The 27,992-nt window shown below is 40.8% G+C and overlaps 1 protein-coding gene across 1 annotated transcript; it reads left to right on the top strand.

Moving 5' to 3' along the window:
- Positions 1 to 55: 55 nt before the first annotated feature.
- On the top strand, positions 56 to 26,584 carry LOC125886887 (myosin heavy chain, fast skeletal muscle-like). Its single transcript, XM_049573246.1, has 39 exons — positions 56 to 277; positions 352 to 495; positions 588 to 744; positions 830 to 857; positions 946 to 1,045; positions 1,158 to 1,250; positions 1,339 to 1,402; positions 1,477 to 1,575; positions 1,670 to 1,773; positions 1,899 to 2,037; positions 2,150 to 2,268; positions 2,554 to 2,703; positions 2,804 to 2,974; positions 3,066 to 3,366; positions 3,498 to 3,571; positions 3,667 to 3,754; positions 3,876 to 3,993; positions 4,077 to 4,200; positions 4,815 to 4,951; positions 5,038 to 5,293; positions 5,377 to 5,619; positions 5,704 to 5,880; positions 5,961 to 6,106; positions 6,198 to 6,288; positions 6,393 to 6,782; positions 6,889 to 7,015; positions 7,104 to 7,222; positions 7,308 to 7,504; positions 7,828 to 8,011; positions 8,123 to 8,288; positions 8,398 to 8,522; positions 8,628 to 8,936; positions 9,023 to 9,226; positions 9,332 to 9,457; positions 9,541 to 9,711; positions 9,796 to 9,900; positions 10,000 to 10,095; positions 26,123 to 26,254; positions 26,483 to 26,584. The coding sequence occupies exons 1-39, from the start codon at positions 71 to 73 to the stop codon at positions 26,501 to 26,503; spliced, it is 5,802 nt and encodes a 1,933-aa protein (XP_049429203.1). The 5' UTR covers positions 56 to 70; the 3' UTR covers positions 26,504 to 26,584.
- Positions 26,585 to 27,992: the final 1,408 nt, after the last annotated feature.

Raw genomic sequence — 27,992 nt, 5'->3', positions numbered from 1 at the left:
GTGGATGCCCTGAAAACGTAATTCTAAGATTGCTATTGTTTGATTTGCTACACAGACATAAGCCGCCACCATGAGTACAGACGCGGAGATGGCCATCTATGGCAAGGCTGCCATTTACCTCCGGAAGCCAGAAAAGGAGAGAATTGAGGCTCAAAACAAACCTTTTGATGCCAAGAGTGCCTGCTACGTGGCCGATGCCAAGGAGCTGTACCTGAAGGCAACAATCCTCAAGAAAGATGCTGGCAAAGTCACTGTCAAAGTCCTGGACACTGAGGAGGTTGGTATCATAAGTCTGAGTAATCTGGAAATTCAATATGATCAGTTCTGATAATCATAAATGTTTTGCTCCAGGAGAGGACAGTCAAAGAAGATGACGTCTCTCCAATGAACCCTCCCAAGTATGACAAGATTGAGGACATGGCCATGATGACCCATCTCAATGAAGCCTCTGTGCTGTATAATCTCAAAGAGCGTTATGCAGCATGGATGATCTACGTAAGACAATGTGCCTAATGACATAACAGTATGGTTGGAAATACTTGACAGAAACACAGAGTTAACTGTTGAATCTCTGTGATCACTTTCAGACCTACTCTGGGTTGTTCTGTGCCACTGTGAACCCCTACAAGTGGCTCCCAGTGTACGATTCTGAAGTTGTAAGTGCCTACAGAGGCAAGAAGCGTATGGAGGCTCCACCCCACATCTTCTCTGTCTCTGACAACGCTTATCAGTTCATGCTTACTGGTAAGTCATTACCATAACAATGTCCAGTTTATGTGAGGTTTCTGTTGCAGTAAAACATCATTCATTCTTGTGTTTTATTTAACAGATAGGGAGAACCAGTCTGTCTTGATCACGTAAGTTTGTTACATTTACATTTGTTGACTCTGTTTAACACAGTCAGATATCTTGATCAGCTTTTTATAAGTCTGTGTCTATACCTAGTGGAGAATCTGGTGCTGGAAAGACTGTGAACACCAAGCGTGTCATCCAGTACTTTGCAACAATCTCAGTTGGTGGAGACAAAAAGAGGGACATGTCAAAGGTGTGTAACTGTATAGTGATCACAACTCACTTGTCTTTCAATATGACATATATTTCCTGGAGGGGGGGGGATAAAGTCATTTTCTGATAGCAAGTTTAAACCTGGATTATAGGGGTCACTGGAGGATCAGATTATTGCAGCCAATCCCCTGCTGGAGGCCTATGGTAACGCCAAAACTGTGAGGAATGACAACTCCTCGCGTTTTGTAAGTATGGAGCGATTTCTACATGAGGCAGTTCTTGTTACAGATTGTTAGTGTCATGGGACTTTAAAAATTCCTTTCTTCCAAACAGGGTAAATTCATCAGAATCCATTTTGGCACAACTGGCAAACTGGCTAGTGCTGATATTGAGACATGTAAGTAATAACACTCATATGAACAACTGGAATTGAGAATTGGCCAGGCTGTGACTTATGAACAATATTTGTAGATCTGCTGGAGAAGTCTAGAGTGACATTCCAGCTTCCTGATGAAAGAGGCTACCACATCTTCTACCAGATGATGACCAACCACAAGCCTGAGCTGATTGGTAAGCAAACTGAGATTCTGCACAATGTGTAACCATATTACAACTTTTTTATGAAACACATGTATTGACATTTTCACCCTTTTTTGATCTCCAGATTTGGCACTCATCACAACCAACCCCTACGACTTCCCCATGTGTAGCATGGGTCAGATCACTGTGGCCAGCATTGATGACAAAGTTGAGCTGGAAGCCACTGATGTGAGTGATCCCCACTTCAAAATGTTTAAATATATTTTGTGCATTAAATGCATCATCAAAAGTGCTTCTTCAGATGCAATTACTTACGTGATTATATTTTGTGTGGACACCTTTTTCGAATTTAGAATGCTATCGATATCCTGGGCTTCTCCAGTGAAGAGAAGGCAAGTATCTACAAGATGACTGGTGCTGTGCTCCACCATGGTAACATGAAGTTCAAGCAGAAGCAGCGTGAGGAGCAGGCTGAGCCTGATGGCACAGAGGGTGAGTATTCAATGTCAGCTCACAGTGAACAGCTTGGAAACAACAGTGATGAAGTTCTTAATAGCACTGGTTTCACTTCATATTATGATGGATATCACTGAACTGTTTTCAGATGCTGACAAGGTTGCTTACTTACTGGGTCTGAACTCAGCTGACATGCTGAAGGCTCTGTGCTATCCAAGAGTAAAGGTCGGAAATGAATTTGTCACCAAGGGACAGACTGTACCTCAGGTAAACAAGATATACAGGTATCTTTGTTTTAATTTACATGTAGCACATGTGTATCTATATTAGGAAAAATAAAACTGAGAAAACAGTTGGTCCCTCCTAGGTTTATAGCATCAAATGCAGTATGCAAGCTAGCTCTACTTATGATAATATCCATTTATGTCAAGAAATGACTGAGAAAAATACTGAATGATTTATCTCCTTACAACTTTAAAATATCTGTAATCCAGCATTTTACAAAATGGGTGGCTGTCTTAAATCAAATAACATTCTTGGTTTTTTTTTCAGGTGTTGAACTCAGTGAGTGCCCTGGCCAAGTCTATCTATGAGAGAATGTTCTTGTGGATGGTCATCCGTATCAACCAGACACTGGATACCAAACAAGCAAGACAGTTCTTCATTGGTGTCCTGGATATTGCTGGCTTTGAAATCTTTGATGTAAGCTTCATTTCCAACAAATCTGCAGCCAATCATTTTCATGGCAGAATCATTCTTATTGCCTGCAAGAGACTATGCTAATTATTTTTCCCTCTCACAGTACAACACCTTGGAGCAGCTGTGCATCAACTTCACTAATGAGAAACTGCAACAGTTTTTCAACCACCACATGTTTGTCCTGGAGCAAGAGGAGTACAAGAAGGAGGGTATTATCTGGGAGTTCATTGACTTTGGCATGGATTTGGCTGCCTGCATTGAGCTGATTGAAAAGGTAATCACTTGATTTTGTGATTATATGTAGTTGTTCTCGATTTGACTTAATGTGTCACTTAATGACATACTTTTTCCTATGTTTTTTCAAGCCTATGGGCATCTTCTCCATCCTTGAAGAGGAGTGCATGTTCCCCAAGGCCACAGACACATCCTTCAAGAACAAGCTGTATGACCAGCATCTTGGCAAAAACAGAGCATTTGAAAAGCCAAAGCCCGCCAAGGGCAAGGCTGAGGCCCACTTCTCTCTGGTGCACTATGCTGGTACTGTGGACTACAATATCATTGGCTGGCTGGACAAGAACAAGGATCCACTGAATGATTCCGTTATCCAGCTGTACCAGAAATCCTCAGTGAAACTGCTGGCTATCCTGTATCCTCCCGTCGTTGAAGGTATGATAGTAACTACAGTAAACTAAAACCCATGTTGAGGTCAAAAATACTGTGTATTTTTAAATAACTGTAGCATGTGATCATATAAATTTTATGTCACATTCTAACAAAACATGTTTACCTATCAACAGAGTCCAGTGGTGGTGGCAAGAAGGGAGGCAAGAAGAAGGGTGGTTCTATGCAGACTGTGTCTTCACAGTTTAGAGTAAGGTTTAACATTGCGAACTTGTATATCTGATTACATACCCAAACTCACAATTGATGAACGTCATGCTAAGACTGATCATTTTGGATCTACAGGAGAACTTGGGCAAGCTGATGACTAACTTGAGGAGCACCCATCCTCACTTTGTGCGCTGCCTGATTCCCAATGAGTCAAAGACTCCAGGTACATAGAGAACATAATCTCAATAAAGTGTTTGAGGAGTGGTTATGGTCTATCATTATGGTTTACTTTATTTTAGAGACCATTTCTTCAAAGAAGTAATCTAGAAATTTCTGTTTTCCAGGCTTGATGGAGAACTTCCTGGTCATCCACCAGCTCAGGTGTAATGGTGTGCTGGAGGGTATCAGAATCTGCAGAAAAGGTTTCCCCAGCAGAATCCTCTATGCTGACTTCAAGCAGAGGTATCAGTGAATATTTCAACATAGTTTTGATGCAGATTATTAAAAGAAAATGCTCACACTGACCATTAACTCTCTCATAAAAGGTACAAAGTGCTGAATGCCAGTGTGATCCCTGAGGGCCAGTTCATTGACAACAAGAAAGCTTCAGAGAAGCTGCTTGGGTCAATTGATGTTAATCACGATGAGTACAGATTTGGACACACCAAGGTAAGGACTGTATTGTATTCTGTACTTTAGTTTACGAACTGAGGATGGTCAGTCCATGTCTTTTTGTTTGTTTGTTAATACATAGAGTACTTCTGAAACTTATTACCCAATTTTAATTACTGGGATGGGAAACTAGGTCATCAGCCAAGGACAAACAAAGGAAGAGAAACTGAGAAATTGCGCCATCACGTGGCCATTTAAAAAACAGTTTATATTTTGCCTTGCACTAAGTGATCCTGTAAAACTTGACAACATTCTGTCTATGGCTTCAGAATTACAAGGAATTTGAACAGTGATTTCAATGTCCGTTACATGGTTATTATAGGTGTGACTGGCTTGAAATTTGGGAAAATTCTGAAAAGTAAAAGTGCCCATACAGGACTGAAGTTTCGTCAACAAAGCTCAGCATCCATCAGATATTTAGCATGGCTGTCTTTCACTATCTACAGTATTTCATTGCATATTCTAACCCTGATGCAGATTTTCTTAAAGGTTTCTTAATAATATTAGACATTTAGAAGATTGCGTGGGTATAAGCTGTCCAAGCCTGTTCTATTTTAATGTGTAGTGTATAGTGAAGACATATGGTACATTTTCATTTTGTCTTTGTTTAGGTGTTCTTCAAGGCTGGTCTGCTGGGTGTCCTTGAGGAGATGAGAGATGAAAAACTGGCATCTCTGGTCACCATGACTCAGGCTATGTGCCGGGGTTACCTCATGAGAACTGAGTTTGTGAAGATGACAGAAAGGAGGCATGTTGAAAACAGCTAATTTTGAGTGCACAGTCATGGAATGAATAATGGGAAATGACGTCCCTAACAGTAACTCTTTCCAACAGGGATGCCATCTACACCATTCAGTACAATGTCCGCTCATTCATGAATGTGAAACACTGGCCATGGATGAAGGTGTACTACAAGATCAAGCCTCTGCTGAAGAGTGCTGAAACTGAGAAGGAGCTGGCAGCCATGAAGGAGAACTACGAGAAGATGACAAATGACTTGGCTGCTGCCCTGGCCAAGAAGAAGGAACTGGAGGAGAAGATGGTGTCCCTTCTGCAGGAGAAGAATGATCTGCAGCTGCAAGTAGCATCTGTAAGTTCACATCAACAGACAGTTGTGCTTTTTCAGGATTTCACTGTCAATGTGCTAACATGTATTTTCATAACATTGATTAGGAATCAGAGAATCTGTCAGATGCTGAGGAGAGATGTGAGGGACTTATCAAGAGTAAGATTCAGCTGGAGGCCAAACTCAAAGAGACAACTGAGAGACTGGAGGATGAAGAGGAAATCAATGCTGAGCTCACTGCCAAGAAGAGAAAACTGGAGGATGAATGCTCTGAGCTCAAGAAGGATATTGATGACCTGGAGCTTACCTTGGCCAAAGTGGAGAAGGAGAAACACGCCACTGAGAACAAGGTTCCTAAATAATATTCTGTCCAGCAAATCAGGTAAGATTATGATGATTACCAGTTATTGACAAAATCTTTCTTGCATACTTAGGTGAAGAACCTGACCGAGGAGATGGCCTCTCAGGATGAGAGCATTGCTAAGCTGACCAAGGAAAAGAAAGCCCTGCAGGAGGCTCATCAGCAGACTCTTGATGACCTGCAGGCTGAGGAAGACAAAGTCAACACTCTGACCAAGGCCAAGACCAAGCTTGAGCAGCAAGTGGATGATGTAAGTGCACAAAGTTGCTCAGAGTGGAAAGACAAGATTCTTCTTGAATGTGATGATTAAAAGCTCATTGTATTTCTCAGCTTGAGGGTTCTCTGGAGCAAGAGAAGAAGCTGCGTATGGACCTTGAGAGAGCCAAGAGGAAGCTTGAGGGTGATCTGAAATTGGCCCAGGAATCCATCATGGATCTTGAGAATGACAAGCAGCAGTCTGATGAGAAACTTAAAAAGTATATTTTTTTAATTTATCCAACAACCACTCAACAACCACATCCTGGGGGACTGCTTGAACTCTATCTACTCTTTCTGCTACTTTCACAGGAAAGACTTTGAAATCAGTCAACTCCTGAGCAAGATTGAAGATGAGCAGTCAATGGGTGCTCAGCTCCAGAAGAAGATTAAAGAGCTTCAGGTGACATATTGAGCTACAAAAAACATCATTGCATAGTTTACAATTCCTGTGTTGTGTAGTGAAAGTGGAAGTTTACTGAAAGACATTACACCTACATTCAACAGGCCCGTATTGAGGAACTGGAGGAGGAGATTGAGGCTGAGCGTGCTGCTCGTGCCAAGGTTGAGAAGCAGAGAGCTGACCTCTCTAGGGAACTTGAGGAGATCAGCGAGAGGCTGGAAGAGGCCGGTGGTGCTACTGCTGCTCAGATTGAGATGAACAAGAAGCGTGAAGCTGAGTTCCAGAAGCTCCGTCGTGACCTTGAGGAGTCCACTCTGCAGCATGAAGCCACTGCTGCTGCTCTTCGCAAGAAGCAGGCTGACAGCGTTGCTGAGCTGGGAGAGCAGATCGACAACCTCCAGCGTGTTAAGCAGAAGCTTGAGAAGGAAAAGAGTGAATACAAGATGGAGATTGACGACCTCTCCAGCAACATGGAGGCCGTTGCTAAAGCAAAGGTGCACAATGCGTTGCATGCTTTTTTAATACACAAGTTAGTAAATTTGGTAATTAATTTTACGAATAAAATCTGATCACTGATCTCATCTCTCTTTTCCTCATCAGGGAAATCTTGAAAAAATGTGCCGCACTCTTGAGGACCAACTTAGCGAACTGAAGACCAAGAATGATGAAAACATCCGTCAAATCAATGACACAAGTGCACAGAAAGCACGTCTCCTGACAGAAAATGGTATCTACAAGTTATCAGTGAATGATCTGTTGTGTGTCATTGAGAAACATAACACAAACTAATGGTATCATGGCACTTCTTACACAAGGTGAGTTCAGCCGTCAAATTGAGGAGAAAGAAGCACTTGTCTCCCAGCTGACCAGAGGCAAACAGGCCTTCACACAGCAGATTGAGGAGCTGAAGAGACAGATTGAGGAGGAGGTTAAGGTAGGAAACTGTTCAGTAAGTGTGTATTGGTATATATGTTTGAGATTAAGGAATTTTGCATATTCAATAATATTTTTTACACCAGGCCAAGAATGCTCTTGCCCATGGCCTGCAATCAGCCCGTCATGACTGTGATCTGCTGAGGGAGCAGTTTGAGGAGGAGCAGGAGGCCAAGGCTGAGCTGCAGCGTGGAATGTCCAAGGCCAACAGTGAGGTGGCACAGTGGAGAACTAAGTATGAAACTGATGCTATCCAGCGCACTGAGGAGCTTGAGGAAGCCAAGTGAGTAACATTCAAACATTAAAATGGCCAGTTCGAAAGCATAACATTTTAGTAAAACTTCAATGACATCTGTATCGCTTGTTTCAATACCTGCATTAAAATGAATGTATATAAAATATTTTTGTTGGGTGTTTTTGTCTGTGTTTGTTCACTATTCTATTCTCTAGGGGCACACATTTTTCATTACAGCACTGCTTTCACATGTCAATCTAGGTTCCCTAAATACGTTATAATTTATGTCACTTTTATGCAAAAATAACTGGAAAAAGTAATTGTAACTTAAAGAATTTCACTGAGAGACAGATCATTCCCTCTTCAAACAGGAAGAAGCTGGCCCAGCGCCTTCAGGAGGCTGAGGAGCAGATTGAGGCAGTGAACTCAAAGTGCGCCTCTCTTGAGAAGACCAAACAGAGGCTCCAGAGTGAGGTGGAGGACCTCATGATTGATGTGGAGAGGGCCAATGGGCTGGCTGCCAACCTGGACAAGAAGCAGAGGAACTTTGACAAGGTAGCATTGTTTACTTTATATGGCTCAGCCATACAAACAATGAAAAAGATACTTTCATTTGTCTTTATACTGCTGTGTAACAATCTGAACTGCATTAATTGTGTTATTCAGGTGTTGGCTGAGTGGAAACAGAAGTACGAGGAGGGTCAGGCAGAGCTTGAGGGAGCACAGAAGGAGGCTCGTTCTCTCAGCACTGAGCTGTTCAAGATGAAGAACTCCTATGAGGAAGCTCTGGATCAGCTGGAGACCATGAAGCGTGAAAACAAGAACCTGCAGCGTGAGTTCTACATTATCTAACAGTTACACTGTATTCAACATGTTTTGCAATAAAGTCTTTATATTCTACATTTTAAGGCTTCACAATTTGCACTTGTATCTATCTGCAGAGGAGATCTCAGATCTGACTGAACAGATTGGTGAGACTGGCAAGAGCATCCATGAGCTGGAGAAGTCCAAGAAGCAGGTGGAGACAGAGAAGGCTGAAATCCAGACAGCTCTTGAAGAGGCTGAGGTACTTTTTTTTCTAAGAGATCTGAAAAACATTCTAAATCAGCGACAAATATATTATTAAAGGTTTGAAGGCAGAGATGGACGTTTCGTTCTTTGATATCATCAGGGAACTCTGGAACACGAGGAGTCTAAGATCCTGCGTGTCCAGCTGGAGCTCAACCAGATTAAGGGTGAGGTGGACAGGAAGCTGGCAGAGAAAGATGAGGAGATGGAGCAGATCAAGAGGAACAGCCAGAGGGTGATTGACTCCATGCAGAGCACTCTGGATTCTGAGGTCAGGAGCAGGAATGATGCCCTGAGAATCAAGAAGAAGATGGAAGGAGACCTGAATGAGATGGAGATTCAGCTCAGCCACGCCAATCGCCAGGCTGCTGAGTCCCAGAAGCAACTGAGAAATGTTCAGGCGCAGCTGAAGGTACTGTAAGACACAGAGCTGTTGCACAGACTGTGGTCAGTGACGGAAACATGTATGTGAACATTTTCCTGATATTTTTCCACTAGGATGCGCAACTGCACCTTGATGATGCTGTCAGAGCCCAGGAGGACCTCAAGGAACAAGCTGCTATGGTGGATCGTAGGAACGGTCTCATGATAGCTGAAATTGAGGAACTCAGAGCTGCTCTGGAACAGACAGAGAGAAGTCGCAAAGTTGCTGAACAGGAGCTGGTGGATGCCAGTGAGCGTGTTGGACTTCTGCACTCTCAGGTGAACAAACCCAGTCATTTATTCAATAATTTATAAAGCTAGTGAGATTTAAAATAACCTGAAAATCAGGCATGTGATGACTCACGTGCTTAAATCGTTTTTTAGAACACAAGCCTTCTGAACACCAAGAAGAAGCTTGAGGCTGACCTGGTCCAGGTCCAGGGAGAGGTGGATGACACTGTTCAGGAAGCAAGGAATGCAGAGGAGAAGGCCAAGAAGGCCATCACTGATGTAGGTTTAAACTTCATTTGTTCATAAGCCAATGTATTTTTTTCACAGCATTTCTAATCAATGTTTTATGCTGTATTCTCTAGGCCGCTATGATGGCTGAGGAGCTGAAGAAGGAGCAGGATACCAGTGCTCACCTGGAGAGGATGAAGAAGAACCTGGAGGTCGCTGTCAAGGACCTGCAGCACCGCCTGGATGAGGCTGAGAACCTGGCCATGAAGGGTGGAAAGAAGCAGCTCCAGAAACTTGAGACGAGGGTAAGAAAGTCATGTTGAGATTTTTGCAGTTGAACAAATGTAAGAAAACATATGGAATCTAAATATTCTATGAATTTTCTGAAGGTGCGTGAGCTGGAGGGAGAGGTGGAGGCTGAGCAGAGACGTGGAGCAGATGCTGTTAAGGGTGTCCGCAAATATGAAAGGAGAGTAAAGGAGCTCACCTATCAGGTACAGTCACTTTGATATTTAACAAGTACAGTACAACATTATCTAATCTTGTTACCATTAAAAATATTTTAACATGCAAATCTGTATTTTCTGTTACAGACTGAAGAGGACAAGAAAAACATTACCAGGCTGCAGGATCTAGTTGATAAGTTGCAGCTCAAGGTGAAGGCCTACAAGAGGCAGGCTGAGGAGGCGGTAAGGACAAAACATTTATATTTGATAATATTTTATAGTTAGTGAATTCAATGTGTTGGAAAAGATTGCTGCACACTGACATCTATGCAGTGTTTTACTTTTTTCAGAGGGTTTGGTCTATCAAACCTTCATTAAAGCATTGTTCTGTATCTGTACTTGATGTACGGTCATTTCATGCGCAGTAGACCAATGGACTTTTTTAAACATTTGAACATTTTTTTCTGTTTTGTATTTCAGGAGGAGCAGGCCAATGTTCATCTGTCCAAGTGCAGGAAGATCCAGCATGAGCTGGAGGAGGCTGAGGAGCGTGCTGATATTGCGGAGTCCCAGGTCAACAAACTAAGAGCAAAGAGCCGTGATACTGGCAAGGTAATTATGTCAATTTAGTGAAAAATAACAATTATAATTCTCTGACATATACAGTATCTGTCAGTTTGTTAGAGCATATTCTTTACAGTATTATATTCACCTTACAAACCATCAGGTTTAGATTAGATAAAATGAACTGATGTACGTTATTGTCACCTAAAGCTATTCAAACTCACACAAACAATTTATCTGTTTTTTTTTTTTACAGGGCAAAGAAGCAGCTGAGTAAAGCACGCTGAGTGTTTCACCACGATGAATCATATAATATGATACAATTCATGATGAAACAATAAAGATTAAGCTCTTTATCTTAACTTCTGCCTGTAATACTTTCATCTCTTTTCTTTCCATGAAAGTTGGTGGTGGTAGTTGGTGTGAGATTTGAAAAAAACCTTTAAATACGAGGATCATACCAAAAACAAAAGGTACAATGGTTTTACAATGATTAATTAATGCAGACAATATTTTTTGCGTAACATAGAATAATATGTTTTATAACACATTTTTAAAGGCCCCTTAGATGGGATCTCTGTAACACTCCTACATTAGAAAGTTGTTAGCCAAACATTCTTAGTATTTGAGGTTATTGTGGCATCTAACAAGGGAACAAACAAAAAAGGTAAATGTGTGTCAGTTCAGGCACTTAGATCCTAACCTGGAAAACAGCCACAAAAATAAAAATATTAATTATGTTATCCAAGATGAGCTCTTCCTTATGAGCTATCTTTGGAGGCCACAGGTAGTACTTCAGTAGCACAGTAAACTTTGGTATCCTAGAACCACAACTCTGGCTCTGATCAGAAAGCAGCCAGCTGCACTTGCTCAGAACATCAACAAATGTTGTCATTATTTATTAAATCCAATTACATAAATATTGAATAAAATAGTCAGAAGGCAAACTAGTCAGATCATGTCCAATAATAATAACATACATTTAAATCAGGTACACCACAGAGCTGAGCATTGAATGATCCTGTATAAACAATTCAAAAATAATTTTGGATCATTTGGAGTAAAGTTAAAAAAGTAAAGTAAACATTCCTGAATGTATAATTCTTAATGATATATTTTTTCAAATTGCAAATTATTACGTTATGTCACTTTATTGGGTGATAATTTAAAGTGGAAATTTTTGGACTGTTTTTCATTTTGCAAGTTCAACACTACTGCCTGTGACATTTAAAAATGATATTGCTCAGCAGATTGACTTTCAAAGTGCAGTGCATGGAGCCAAAAATGGACTTGAAGCTATGTCTGCAGAGTCAGTCAAAGTGTTAATAGCTTGACATATGAGTGTGAATACCACAGACATATCTCTTACAGCTAATCACAAATAGTAGTTATTCTTCATTAATTAATTCTTGTGAAACTATATAATTTAAACAGTGTTGCTCAGCTCAAATGTGATATTTTGAAACATTAAGCTCCATTAGTGTTTCGGATTTTATTTTAATTTTTTTTTGTTTTGTTAATCAAACAAATTAAACAATCTGTGATATGGATTTGAAAATCATGTTTGTCCATAGAACTTAAATTAAAGTTACCTATTTTAAGCAAGGATGATCACAAATTCAGGATGTGCCTTTGCTGATGGAAAATCCTGAAACATAATAGGTATACAAGCAACAGGTGTCACAAACTTAAGCTACACAACAGATGTCATTCTTACCATATTTGGCATGTGTCCCATATTTAACTCATGCTTTGTAAGCGAAACATATCCACTACAGGGATTCCAATTCAAGTCTGTGGGTACAGTAGAAGACCTATGAAGCCCATGTTTGTGGGGAAATTATCTACTCTGATGCTTCTGTACACAGTAGTCCAAATACACAATACTTTAATCATGTGTATGAGAGCAATATGTTTTTATTAATTAAAAGTTTGATACTAATTATTAACTATGTTTCCTGCAGTTACTAAAGATAGGTATGCATAACAACTTTTGACTTATATTGCACACACTGAAATGGTTTAATGTCAAGTAACTATTGATTTTAGTTATTATAAACTAAATAATATATATAATTAAGTATACGTGAACTTTTCAAGTCATTACTAGCTCTATCACTGTAGCCCAATAAAATTTGCTTTGAAATCAAACAATGGGGTTCACCATACATTGTTTTCCGAATCTATTTCATGTCTAGTACAACCCAATCACATAAACTTATAATAATAGTAGGATTAACACAGATAAGTAACCCCCTGATATGAGTAGAGGCAGTCAACTAGTGGCAGGAATTTAGGATCTAAAGGATCCTCTAAAATAGACAGCGAGAGGTTGCCAAGTGTTTGAGCAGCTGCTGATCCTAGTGAGTGCATGCACTGGCTGCTAAGACTGAGAAGTAAACAGAGGCAAGAAGTACATTTATAAACTAAATTGTTTTGTTCACATTGACATTTAACACAAAAAATAAAACTAGGTATCACTGAAAAAAAAATTAAAATATCCAAATGTATGTAATACTACAAAGTGAAGATTTAAGAATATGTGAATTAACTCAAGGTGAAAGCTTTTGCGTACTAAACTCATCAACTTCTGTAACCACTGAGTCATTTATGGGACCTAAAACTGTAGTTACAGGAAAAGGCTGAGAAATCCTTGCCTACATACATCAAGTTCTTGAAAGGAACAAAGAGGGAAAGAAGGCAACTGAGAAAACAGTTTTTAGTAATTACAGTAGGTGACTGTCTGTGTAGTTCATCACATTGTTTCTCCTGAGAAAAAGTGAATTTATATTAAACCAATATGAAACACGACAAATCACATTTTACATACACAAATCTGCATTCCTCAAATAACAGTTAGCTACAACATCAAGCATGCATACTGTTTTTGAAAGCATACATAACATCAGCTGTTTTAAAGCTCATATGAGCTTTTATCAGAGGCAAAAGTGCCATTTATTCTTTACATGGTTTAGAGACAAACAATTTGCAAACAACATTAAATATCACTCATTTGCTTAGGCAACAACAGCTGTAGTCAACTTGATGACTTGATGGCAGCTGCAAAAGATTCCAGTGGTGACCCTAAATCAGATAAAAAGACAAGTTTGACTTTATCAAAATGTTCACAGTTGCCAGTGTCTCAAATCATTGCTGCAGAATAATCCTTCTACATGTGTGGACTATTTTGATAAGTTTGTGTTTTACTGCTAATTACTGCTCTTTGCTTTCTTTTACTATTTTATCATTTAGAATACAACTAGTTCACTACAACTTTCTCGCCCCTACTGGCTCAGTATTATTTATTTAAAAAAAAAAACACTTTGAAATGAAAATCACGCTCCTAGAAGGGCAGAAAATAGACTTAAAGCCTGTAAAGATGCTCAAGGTCATGATAACACTTCTAAAGCATTAGTGAAATGTGAGATGTAACCTCTGTGAAAATCTTTATTAATTAAAATGAAAGCATATCTGTTCCATCAGCTGGACAGCTAAAAAATACTGCTGACAAGCATTCAGTGGTGATACAGTGTTAATCGTTGGGACATGGTCAGAGGCAACTAGAGTTGCCTCATTAAAAAAAAAAAAAATCTGTTATAAGTGATAAAAAAAAAGGAGGCTTTATGTGCAGACCTCCCCTTTCTCTTATGTTGATATGATACCATGAATTGTCATGCCATGAAAGACAAATTAGTTTCTCTCTGGCTCAAATCCAAAACAATATATGCGTACTAGGACCACCTGTTCCTATAGATGTGTGTTGTCCACATTTGGCATGCAGCCATGTTTAACTGTTGCTGCGTAAGCAAGGCAGATACAATATAAGCAGGTCCAACAGAACAAGCAGTGTGTGGTAGAAGACCCTTGGAGACGTCAGCTTGTGGTAGGCTAATCTTCTGTCTGACTTATAGCATATTAATGTATTCATGATTTGAGAGATTAATTTATAATATCAATTAAAATCTAACATATATTTAGCTTTCTTTGCTTTCATATTTTCACCAATAACAAAAATTATATGATTTATTCTCAGCAGGATTGCGGAATAATCAAACTTTTGAAAGAGAGTGGGTCAGGTATGAATTTTTTTAAAGTATATTTAATTTGTGTTTACCTTAAGTGGAACATTTCTTTCAGTTGCAAAGTTTTTAATGATCCAAGTTTGTGAAAACGAAGACTGTTGTTAATGTTATCACTATCAACATAGTCTAGAAAATGAGCTTGAATGAACTGACATGAACTCACCGGAAATGATGCACAAACATCAATTTGATGATGATATGTTATTGAATTGGACTCTAAAATTCTGACTTGTTCATTCACAAGCCCTGAAAACATGAATAAATGAAAAAACAATACGATGACAATTATTTCTATTTACCTCACAGACATAAGCCGCCACCATGAGTACGGACGCAGAGATGGCCATCTATGGCAAGGCTGCCATTTACCTCCGGAAGCCAGAAAAGGAGAGAATTGAGGCTCAGAGCAAACCTTTTGATGCCAAGAGTGCCTGCTACGTGGCCGATGCCAAGGAGCTGTACCTGAAGGCAACAATCCTCAAGAAAGAAGGTGGCAAAGTCACTGTCAAAGTCCTGGACACTGAGGAGGTTGGTATCATAAGTCTGAGTAATCTGGAAATTCAGCATGACCAGTTCTGATAATCATAAATGTTTTGCTCCAGGAGAGGACAGTCAAAGAAGATGACGTCTCTCCAATGAACCCTCCCAAGTATGACAAGATTGAGGACATGGCCATGATGACCCATCTCAATGAAGCCTCTGTGCTGTATAATCTCAAAGAGCGTTATGCAGCATGGATGATCTACGTAAGACAATGTGCCTAATGACATAACAGTATGGTTGGAAATACTTGACAGAAACACAGAGTTAACTGGTGAATCTCTGTGATCACTTTCAGACCTACTCTGGGTTGTTCTGTGCCACTGTGAACCCCTACAAGTGGCTCCCAGTGTACGATGCTGAATGTGTGGCTGCCTACAGAGGCAAGAAGCGTATGGAGGCTCCACCCCACATCTTCTCTGTCTCTGACAACGCTTATCAGTTCATGCTTACTGGTAAGTCATTACCATAACAATGTCCAGTTTATATGAGGTTTCTGTTGCAGTAAAACATCATTCATTCTTGTGTTTTATTTAACAGATAGGGAGAACCAGTCTGTCTTGATCACGTAAGTTTGTTACATTTACATTTGTTGACTCTGTTTAACACAGTCAGATATCTTGATCAGCTTTTTATAAGTCTGTGTCTATACCTAGTGGAGAATCTGGTGCTGGAAAGACTGTGAACACCAAGCGTGTCATCCAGTACTTTGCAACAATCTCAGTTGGTGGAGACCAAAAGAGGGACATGTCAAAGGTGTGTAACTGTATAGTGATCACAACTCACTTGTCTTTCAATATGACATATATTTCCTGGAGGGGGGGGGATAAAGTCATTTTCTGATAGCAAGTTTAAACCTGGATTATAGGGGTCACTGGAGGATCAGATTATTGCAGCCAATCCTGCTGGAGGCCTATGGTAACGCCAAAACTGTGAGGAATGACAACTCCTCTCGTTTTGTAAGTATGGAGCGATTTCTATACATGAGACAGGTCTTGTTACAGATTGTCAGTGTCATTGGACATTAAAAATTCCTTTCTTCCAAACAGGGTAAATTCATCAGAATCCATTTTGGCACAACTGGCAAACTGGCTAGTGCTGATATTGAGACATGTAAGTAATAACACTCATATGAACAACTGGAATTGAGAATTGGCCAGGCTGTGACTTATGAACAATATTTGTAGATCTGCTGGAGAAGTCTAGAGTGACATTCCAGCTTCCTGATGAAAGAGGCTACCACATCTTCTACCAGATGATGACCAACCACAAGCCTGAGCTGATTGGTAAGCAAACTGAGATTCTGCGCAGCGATTAACCCAGGGGTGAAAATCGCATTTCATAGTTGGGGGGGACAATAAACAGTAAAATTTTAGAGAATAATTCCAGGGGGGGACAAGGAAAAAAAATTGTAGCCTCTCTTTTATACAATATCTTTTACCGCAATTTGACGCGTCAGTCTTTTCTCTATCTCTCCAACAGGCAGGAATAGGACCTTTCTTAGCACTGGCTGAGTCCACCTGCACATGTCCAGATTTAAAACAAAATGACTGCAATCAAATTAACATGTACACAACGACAACAGTCAGGTGCGCCATGCTGTCCAAGGTGCTGAGTGTGTCTGGAGCAGAGCAGGTCTCTGTCTCCCCATGCGCAGTAGTGTGAATATTTATGCTATTAAGTAAACAGAGAAAACATGTCTCTCATTGTTTAGTAGCAGCAAAACAAAAAGGCTTCATTCATCAAAGACCGAAACTCGATCTCTCTCCTTCTCTCCCTCTTTTTCATCTGGCTCAGGTGTGTGGAATGGATCCGTCGTCTCTGGCTGGCTGCAGGAGCAAACCGTTTTGTTTGTTTTTTTCGATTTTTTTACCGGCAATGAGATAAACATTTCCTGCAATTAAACTGGTGAACTGGTTTATAAACAGTGTGCTGTGAGATCTGCCGCTGCACACCTCAAAACCGTGCGTAACAATCGCGCGTAATGGCCGCTCCTCGTCAGTTAAACTACACGTCTGTCATGTTTGTCTCACTGACAGGTGGAGAGCCGACAGATATTAACTACGAGCCGCTCCGTCACTGACTGCTCTTGTCCTGTCCTCTCCCTCCTCTTTCACTCCTGTCCTCTCTGACTATCACTAAACTCTGGCTTTTGAACAATGCAGGAGAAATGTTGCAGACAGTTTATATTATCAGCCTGGGCCTGGGGCTTGTTGTAACAGTAAATGGGATGTGTTGTAACTTGTGTAAGTTAAACTGTATCTGCGAGTATACATCTTACCCAGCGCAATGTGGGCAGCCGGGTCCAGCCACATGCTGCAACTGCTGCCAAGTACTAACGGCTGCTAGCCCCGCCCATTGGAAAGAGTGTGGGATATACCAATACTAGGAATTTAAGATTTAAATAGCACTTTATTGCACTTTCATAATGAGCACCGCTTACATTGTGCTTTTAATAAATACTACTGCATTGTTCAAAAATTATTAATTGTGTCTCAAATTATTCTAGGGGGGTACAGCTTTATTGAAGGGGGAGTCATGTCCCCCCTGTCCCCCCCGGGATTTCCGCCCCTGGTGTAACCATATTGCAACTTTTTTATGAAACACATGTATTGACATTTTTACCCTTTTTTGATCTCCAGAGTTGGCACTCATCACAACCAACCCCTATGACTTCCCCATGTGTAGCCAGGGTCAGATCACTGTGGCCAGCATTGATGACAAAGTTGAGCTGGAAGCCACTGATGTGAGTGATCCCCACTTCAAAATGTTTAAATATATTTTGTGCATTAAATGCATCATCAAAAGTGCTTCTTCAGATGCAATTACTTACGTGATTATATTTTGTGTGGACACCTCTTTCGAATTTAGAATGCTATCGATATCCTGGGCTTCTCCAGTGAAGAGAAGGCAAGTATCTACAAGATGACTGGTGCTGTGCTCCACCATGGTAACATGAAGTTCAAGCAGAAGCAGCGTGAGGAGCAGGCTGAGCCTGATGGCACAGAGGGTGAGTATTCAATGTCAGCTAATAGAAAATACCTTGGAGCAAGACAGTAATAACGTTTTTAATCACACTGGTTTCTGATGGAAATCATTGAACTGTTTTCAGAGGCTGACAAGGTTGCTTACTTACTGGGTCTGAACTCAGCTGACATGCTGAAGGCTCTGTGCTATCCAAGAGTAAAGGTCGGAAATGAATTTGTCACCAAGGGACAGACTGTACCTCAGGTAAACATGAATTATTAACATCCGATATACTACTATTTAAAACAGATTATTTTTGTTGGTTGTAGTGAAATTATGTAATGTAATGTAAAAATAGTTTATTTGAAAGAAGAAATGCAGTGGAAAAGTTCAGTGTATTACTACTCTTGATGTGTTTTATACATTGCATGCTAAATGCATGATGCAAATTAAGTCAAGATCCATTTCAGCTGTATTTTCTATTTTGGATCTGTTGTGTGATTTGTCTCATTAGAAGAAGTTTAAATTACCAGTAATCTAGCATTTTACTAAAGTGTTGATGGACTTTATAAAATGACATCCTTGTTTTTATTCAGGTGAATAACTCAGTGAGTGCCCTGGCCAAGTCTATCTATGAGAGAATGTTCTTGTGGATGGTCATCCGTATCAACCAGACACTGGATACCAAACAAGCGAGACAGTACTTCATTGGTGTCCTGGATATTGCTGGCTTTGAAATCTTTGATGTAAGCTTCATTTAAAAAAATTCAGCAGCCAATCATTTTCATGACAGAATCATTCTTATTGCCTGCAAGAGACTATACTGATTATATTTCCCCTCACAGTTCAACACCTTGGAGCAGCTGTGCATCAACTTCACTAATGAGAAACTGCAACAGTTTTTCAACCACCACATGTTTGTCCTGGAGCAAGAGGAGTACAAGAAGGAGGGTATTATCTGGGAGTTCATTGACTTTGGCATGGATTTGGCTGCCTGCATTGAGCTGATTGAAAAGGTAATCACTTGATTTTGTGATTATATGTAGTTGTTCTCGATTTGACTTAATGTGTCACTTAATGACATACTTTTTCCTATGTTTTTTCAAGCCTATGGGCATCTTCTCCATCCTTGAAGAGGAGTGCATGTTCCCTAAGGCCACAGACACATCTTTCAAGAACAAGCTGTATGACCAGCATCTTGGCAAAAACAAAGCATTTGAAAAGCCAAAGCCCGCCAAGGGCAAGGCTGAGGCCCACTTCTCTCTGGTGCACTATGCTGGTACTGTGGACTACAATATCATTGGCTGGCTGGACAAGAACAAGGATCCACTGAATGATTCCGTTGTGCAGCTGTACCAGAAATCCTCAGTGAAACTGCTGGCTGTCCTGTATCCCCCCGTCGTTGAAGGTATGATAGTAACTACAGTAAACTAAAACCTATGTTGAGGTCAAAAATACTGTGCATTTTTAAATAACTGTAGCATGTGATCATATAAATTTTATGTCACATTCTAACAAAACATGTTTACCTATCAACAGAGTCCAGTGGTGGTGGCAAGAAGGGAGGCAAGAAGAAGGGTGGTTCTATGCAGACTGTGTCTTCACAGTTTAGAGTAAGGTTTAACATTGCGAACTTGTATATCTGATTACATACCCAAACTCACAATTGATGAACGTCATGCTAAGACTGATCATTTTGGATCTACAGGAGAACTTGGGCAAGCTGATGACTAACTTGAGGAGCACCCATCCTCACTTTGTGCGCTGCCTGATTCCCAATGAGTCAAAGACTCCAGGTACATAAAGAACATAATCTCAATAGAGTCATTGAGAACCGGTTTAGTTTTGTTGGTGTCGTTAATGTAATTTTGTGTTGCCTCAACAAGGAGATTATTTCATCAAAAAAGTTCATCAAGAAATTTCTGTTTTCCAGGCTTGATGGAGAACTTCCTGGTCATCCACCAGCTCAGGTGTAATGGTGTGCTGGAGGGTATCAGAATCTGCAGAAAAGGTTTCCCCAGCAGAATCCTCTATGGTGACTTCAAGCAGAGGTATCAGTGAATATTTCAACATAGTTTTGATGCAGATTATTAAAAGAAAATGCTCACACTGACCATTAACTCTCTCATAAAAGGTACAAAGTGCTGAATGCCAGTGTGATCCCTGAGGGTCAGTTCATTGACAACAAGAAAGCTTCAGAGAAGCTGCTTGGGTCAATTGATGTTAATCACGATGAATATAAATTCGGACACACTAAGGTAAGCACCTTTCTATCCTTTTTTTTTTTGTTTTGTTTTTTTTTAAATGAAGAATAATAAAGTTGTCCAGTCCAGTGTGTTTGAGGGTTTTTCTGTTAACAATATATTATGTACAAGATATATCTATTAATAATGAAGCATAACATCTGAAAACTACTCACTTGACTTTAATGAATTCAGTTCCAAGTGCTCAGATGTTAGAACAGAGGTAAAGCAGCCAGCATGTCTCCATTCATGAAACCCCTTACGCCTGAAAGGTGTTGAACCATGTAAGGTGGGTGAAGTAATCACAATCTGAGTTCATCCTGCGTTTATTTTTAATTTTTGTTTGTCCAGGTGTTCTTCAAGGCTGGTCTGCTGGGTGTCCTTGAGGAGATGAGAGATGAAAAACTGGCAACTCTGGTCACCATGACTCAGGCTTTATGCCGTGGTTACGTCATGAGGAAGGAGTTTGTGAAGATGATGGAGAGGAGGCATGTTGAAAACAGATCATTCTAAATAATGGTGTGAAAAATCCTGAACAATACTGTCCATAACAGCAACTTCTTGTCTGCAGGGAAGCCATCTACACCGTTCAGTACAATGTCCGCTCATTCATGAATGTGAAACACTGGCCATGGATGAAGGTGTACTACAAGATCAAGCCTCTGCTGAAGAGTGCTGAAACTGAGAAGGAGCTGGCAGCCATGAAGGAGAACTATGATAAGATGACAAATGACTTGCTGCTGCCCTGGCCAAGAAGAAGGAACTGGAGGAGAAGATGGTGTCCCTTCTGCAGGAGAAGAATGATCTGCAGCTGCAAGTAGCATCTGTAAGTTCACATCAACTGAAAGTTGTGCTTTTCCGGTTTTTCACTGTCAATGTGCTAACATGTTTTTTTCATGAAATTAACTAGGAAGCAGAGAATCTGTCAGATGCTGAGGAGAGATGTGAGGGACTTATCAAGAGTAAGATTCAGCTGGAGGCCAAACTCAAAGAGACAAATGAGAGACTGGAGGATGAAGAGGAAATCAATGCTGAGCTCACTGCCAAGAAGAGAAAACTGGAGGATGAATGCTCTGAGCTCAAGAAGGATATTGATGACCTGGAGCTTACCTTGGCCAAAGTGGAGAAGGAGAAACACGCCACTGAGAACAAGGTTCCTAAATAATACTATTTCCAGCAGATCAAATAAGATTATGATGATTATCATTTTTTGCAAAGATTTTTCTTGCATACTTAGGTGAAGAACCTGACCGAGGAGATGGCCTCTCAGGATGAGAGCATTGCTAAGCTGACCAAGGAAAAGAAAGCCCTGCAGGAGGCTCACCAGCAGACTCTTGATGACCTGCAGGCTGAGGAAGACAAAGTCAACACTCTGACCAAGGCCAAGACCAAGCTTGAGCAGCAAGTGGATGATGTAAGTGCACAAAGTTGCTCAGAGTGGAAAGACAAGATTCTTCTTGAATGTGATGATTAAAAGCTCATTGTATTTCTCAGCTTGAGGGTTCTCTGGAGCAAGAGAAGAAGCTGCGTATGGACCTTGAGAGAGCCAAGAGGAAGCTTGAGGGTGATCTGAAATTGGCTCAGGAATCCATCATGGATCTTGAGAATGACAAGCAGCAGTCTGATGAGAAACTTAAAAAGTATATTTTTTTAATTTATCCAACAACCACTCAACAACCACATCCTGGGGGACTGCTTGAACTCTATCTACTCTTTCTACTATTTTCACAGGAAAGACTTTGAAATCAGTCAACTCCTGAGCAAGATTGAAGACGAGCAGTCATTGGGTGCTCAGCTCCAGAAGAAGATTAAGGAGCTTCAGGTGACATATTGAGCTACAAAAAACATCATTGCATAGTTTACAATTCCTGTGTTGTGTAGTAAAAGTGGAAGTTTACTGAAAGACATTACACCTACATTCAACAGGCCCGTATTGAGGAACTGGAGGAGGAGATTGAGGCTGAGCGTGCTGCTCGTGCCAAGGTTGAGAAGCAGAGAGCTGACCTCTCCAGGGAACTTGAGGAGATCAGCGAGAGGCTGGAAGAGGCCGGTGGTGCTACTGCTGCTCAGATTGAGATGAACAAGAAGCGTGAAGCTGAGTTCCAGAAGCTCCGTCGTGACCTTGAGGAGTCCACTCTGCAGCATGAAGCCACTGCTGCTGCTCTTCGTAAGAAGCAGGCTGACAGCGTTGCTGAGCTGGGAGAGCAGATCGACAACCTCCAGCGAAAGAGTGAATACAAGATGGAGATTGACGACCTCTCCAGCAACATGGAGAATGTTGCAAAAGCAAAGGTGCGCAATGCATTGCATGTTTTGTTAATACCCAAATTAGTACAGTAAATAAGGTAATCAATATTATAGCCAAAGTAAAATCTGATCACTGATCTCATCTCTCTTTTCCTCATCAGGGAAATCTTGAAAAAATGTGCACTCTTGAGGACCAACTTAGCGAACTGAAGACCAAGAATGATGAAAACATCCGTCAAATCAATGACACAAGTGCACAGAAAGCACGTCTCCTGACAGAAAATGGTATCTACAAGTTATCAGTGAATGATCTGTTGTGAGTCATTGAGAAACAAAACACAAACTAATGGTATCATGGCATCTCTTACACAAGGTGAGTTCAGCCGTCAAATTGAGGAGAAAGAAGCACTTGTCTCCCAGCTGACCAGAGGCAAACAGGCCTTCACACAGCAGATTGAGGAGCTGAAGAGACAGATTGAGGAGGAGGTTAAGGTAGGAAACTGTTCAGTAAGTGTGTATTGGTATATATGTTTGAGATTAAGGAATTTTGCATATTCAATAATATTTTTTACACCAGGCAAAGAATGCTCTTGCCCATGGCCTGCAATCAGCCCGTCATGACTGTGATCTGCTGAGGGAGCAGTTTGAGGAGGAGCAGGAGGCCAAGGCTGAGCTGCAGCGTGGAATGTCCAAGGCCAACAGTGAGGTGGCACAGTGGAGATCAAAGTATGAAACTGATGCTATCCAGCGCACTGAGGAGCTTGAGGAAGCCAAGTGAGTAACATTCATACAATTGAATGGCCAGTTCAGAAGTGTTTCATTTTGGCATAAGTCAGCTGACAACTGCACTGCTAACATTAAAACTTGCATTTCAATAAATGTTTCCAAAATATTTGTATTTGCTAATCCAACACCTTCTTAAGAATAAGATGAAAAACAATCCCTACCCTCAGAACATTAAGCCTGGGCAGAACACCAGTGTGACATCTGTAACATCAGTAGCTCCATTCAAATAGAATATTCCCAGTTCCCACTGGGGCCAAATGGATTCAGCTACCTGTTGCATAATGTGTTCAGAGCTCACATTGCAAATTCTTGTTACTGAGGCCTCAGATAATTTCCCACCGTTCATTGGGAGAAAAAAACTTGCCTTTTCCAAACAGGAAGAAGCTGGCTCGCCTTCAGGAGGCTGAGGAGCAGATTGAGGCAGTGAACTCAAAGTGCGCCTCTCTTGAGAAGACCAAACAGAGGCTCCAGAGTGAGGTGGAGGACCTCATGATTGATGTGGAGAGGGCCAATGGGCTGGCTGCCAACCTGGACAAGAAGCAGAGGAACTTTGACAAGGTAGCATTGTTTACTTTATATGGCTCAGCCATACAAACAATGAAAAAGATACTTTCATTTGTCTTTATACTGCTGTGTAACAATCTGAACTGCATTAATTGTGTTATTCAGGTGTTGGCTGAGTGGAAACAGAAGTACGAGGAGGGTCAGGCAGAGCTTGAGGGAGCACAGAAGGAGGCTCGTTCTCTCAGCACTGAGCTGTTCAAGATGAAGAACTCCTATGAGGAAGCTCTGGATCAGCTGGAGACCATGAAGCGTGAAAACAAGAACCTGCAGCGTGAGTTCTACATTATCTAACAGTTACACTGTATTCAACATGTTTTGCAATAAAGTCTTTATATTCTACATTTTAAGGCTTCACAATTTACACCTGTATCTCCCTGCAGAGGAGATCTCAGATCTGACTGAACAGATTGGTGAGACTGGCAAGAGCATCCATGAGCTGGAGAAGTCCAAGAAGCAGGTGGAGACAGAGAAGGCTGAAATCCAGACAGCTCTTGAAGAGGCTGAGGTACTTTGTTTTTCTAAGAGATCTGAAAAACATTCTAAATCAGCGACAAATATATTATTAAAGGTTTGAAGGCAGAGATGGACGTTTCGTTCTTTGATATCATCAGGGAACTCTGGAACACGAGGAGTCTAAGATCCTGCGTGTCCAGCTGGAGCTCAACCAGATTAAGGGTGAGGTGGACAGGAAGCTGGCAGAGAAAGATGAGGAGATGGAGCAGATCAAGAGGAACAGCCAGAGGGTGATTGACTCCATGCAGAGCACTCTGGATTCTGAGGTCAGGAGCAGGAATGATGCCCTGAGAATCAAGAAGAAGATGGAAGGAGACCTGAATGAGATGGAGATTCAGCTCAGCCACGCCAATCGCCAGGCTGCTGAGTCCCAGAAGCAACTGAGAAATGTTCAGGCGCAGCTGAAGGTACTGTAAGACACAGAGCTGTTGCACAGACTGTGGTCAGTGACAGAAACATGTATGTGAACATTTTCCTGATATTTTTCCACTAGGATGCGCAACTGCACCTTGATGATGCTGTCAGAGCCCAGGAGGACTTCAAGGAACAAGCTGCCATGGTGGATCGTAGGAACGGTCTCATGATAGCTGAAATTGAGGAACTCAGAGCTGCTCTGGAACAGACAGAGAAGTTTGCAGACAGGAGCTGGTGGATGCCAGTGAGCGTGTTGGACTTCTGCACTCTCAGGTGAGTCATTTATTCAATGATTTAAAAGCTAGTGAGATTACCTCCCAATGGGACAAGGATAGATACTTGGCTAGAACTTACATATTTACATTTTAATGTTCATTAATATGTTCTGTCCATTTTCTAAACATAAACAAATAAAAATAAATAAATTTAAAATAATATTGACTCAGTGCCTCTGTAGAACACAAGCCTTGTGAACACCAAGAAGAAGCTTGAGGCTGACCTGGTCCAGGTCCAGGGAGAAGTGGATGACACTGTTCAGGAAGCAAGGAATGCAGAGGAGAAGGCCAAGAAGGCCATCACTGATGTAGGTTTAAACTTCATTTGTTCATAAGCCAATGTATTTTTTTCACAGCATTTCTAATCAATGTTTTATGCTGTATTCTCTAGGCTGCTATGATGGCTGAGGAGCTGAAGAAGGAGCAGGATACCAGTGCTCACCTGGAGAGGATGAAGAAGAACCTGGAGGTCACTGTTAAGGACCTGCAGCACCGCCTGGATGAGGCTGAGAACCTGGCCATGAAGGGTGGAAAGAAGCAGCTCCAGAAACTTGAATCAAGGGTAAGAAATTCAGGATAACAATTTTCACAGCTGAAACATGAGTTTTGAAGAGAAGATGGATACTCATTATCTTGTTTTCTGAAGGTGCGTGAGCTGGAGGCAGAGGTGGAGGCTGAGCAGAGACGTGGAGCAGATGCTGTTAAGGGTGTCCGCAAATATGAGAGGAGAGTAAAGGAGCTCACCTATCAGGTACAGTCACTTTGACATTTAATATAGAAATCAATTTCACACAGCCTACTTCAAGTCAACATGTACATTTATTTTCTACTTTACTTTTAAATTAACTTTAATAGACTGAAGAGGACAAGAAAAACATCTCCAGGCTGCAGGATCTGGTTGATAAGTTGCAGCTCAAGGTGAAGGCCTACAAGAGGCAGGCTGAGGAGGCGTGTAAGGACAAAACATACATTTTCAACACTCAAAACCTTGCTACTGTGGCAGGTTTATTTTACACAAAGTAGACTGTTGGTCTTTGTGGACATTAAAACAATGTCAATCTCTATGGTTTTTCAGGAGGAGCAGGCCAACGTCCATCTGTCCAAGTGCAGGAAAATCCAGCATGAGCTGGAAGAGGCTGAGGAGCGTGCTGATATTGCGGAGTCCCAGGTCAACAAGTTGAGAGCAAAGAGTCGTGACTCTGGCAAGGTAAATACATACAAATTTCAGCTAAATGAAAATTAAATGTAGGTCATGCAATACTCTCATCATGACTGAAAATAATTACAATATTTGCCTTAAGCTTCATAAAATAAACAACAGACAAATCCTTTACAGAGTATAATAAGTGTGTGTGTGTGTGTGTGTGTGTGTGTATGAACTGTGTATTAATTTTCTTCTTCTTCTTCCCCTTTTTCTTCTTCTCCTTCTCTACAGGGAAAAGAGGCAGCTGAGTAAAGCATTTCAGCTGATGGGCTGTTTCTAATCATATAATATGATGTGAAATATTCCATAATAAAATAATTTTTGATCTTAAAATACATTGTCTGTGTTATTTTGATCTAAATATGTCATCTCAGACGAAGCAGATGCTGGCTACAAAAACTATGCTGCAAATTTTTTTTTCTTTTTTTTTTTTTTCTTTTTTTTTTACATTTAGCCCAGCAAACTTTTTATGTTGAAAAGACATTTAGGAAAAAAAGAAAAAAACTTTTATGGTGACTGGTAAAAAGACATTTAGAAAAGGTTCAAAAGTGAAAAGTTTTTCACTGATTATTTGAAGATGTTGATTGAACGGTCGCATTTCGATCTTATGTCACCAGGATTCACAATATTGAGATTTTTCATCCTCTACAGTGTCCAAATAATACACCTTTTAAACCTAAAAGTGCTCCCTGTAATGTAAAACAGTACAAGTGGTGCTGGCTTTAGGATGACAACAATAGCAGCATACAAGTTACATACTTAATCAAACTAACACATCCATAGTTTCCACTTATTAGACAAAGAAGACCATGTTTGACCTCCTTATTGATTACACCCCCTCATGGAACCTGCGGTCTGTTGACTTGGGTCTCCTCAACGTCCCTCACACCAGAAGGCGAACTTTCGGGGATAGAGCCTTCAGTGTGGCAGCCCCAACCCTGTGGAACTCTCTCCCCATGGAGATTGCTAGATTGTTATTTTTCTTGTTGTAAAGTGGCCTTGGTTATTTTGGTACTTCTAAGCATCCTTGGGTCTCTTGAAAGGCGCTATATAAGCCTAAGTTAATATCATTATTATTAATATCATGTTACACATGCTTCAACAGATTTATATTTATTAAGCAACAATTTAAAGATAACATGAAAAATGCTTTTTAAATACAATGAAATAGAACAATACATAATTGATGCAGGGTCCCTCTGGTTGTAGGAAGAAGTTTGATGTGATATGATATGATGGAAACTTGTGAATAAAACAAGTATTATAAGGAAATGCAGTCTTGGACATTCAGACCAAATGTCAATCTGTTCTGAACTAGAATTCAATGTTGAAATCCTGGTTGGTGCTCACCGGCATGGGTTATTTACAAGTCATCCAACCATGTACTACTCTATCATACATTAATAACTGCTGGAACCATCTGTAACATTGGAGGACTGTGGTATGGAAAAACTAGTCAATGTGCCCCCACTGTGCATTAATAGGTCCCAAGCACAGGCATCTGAGAAGAGAGCCAAGACATTCCAGAGGTACTTTATTATGAAGAATGTCTCAGACCACTTTTAGACTCCTCTGGAGAAGTTTGAGGGAAAGGGAAAAGAGGTTTCAATATTGTCACTGTAATCCCAACATGAAACATTTCCAGGAGCATGAATGAACGGGTGGCTGAATTCAAGATAAATTCTTGCTACGGAGCTTTCTCTTGAGGCCAGCACTTTTGAATAAGGGAGTTCAATGAACT

Source organism: Epinephelus fuscoguttatus, linkage group LG4 (genome assembly GCF_011397635.1).
Source record: "Epinephelus fuscoguttatus linkage group LG4, E.fuscoguttatus.final_Chr_v1".
Classification (NCBI taxonomy): domain Eukaryota; kingdom Metazoa; phylum Chordata; class Actinopteri; order Perciformes; family Serranidae; genus Epinephelus; species Epinephelus fuscoguttatus.
The sequence above is the reverse complement of the archived record's forward strand: the minus strand, read 5'-3'. Positions and strand labels throughout refer to the sequence as shown.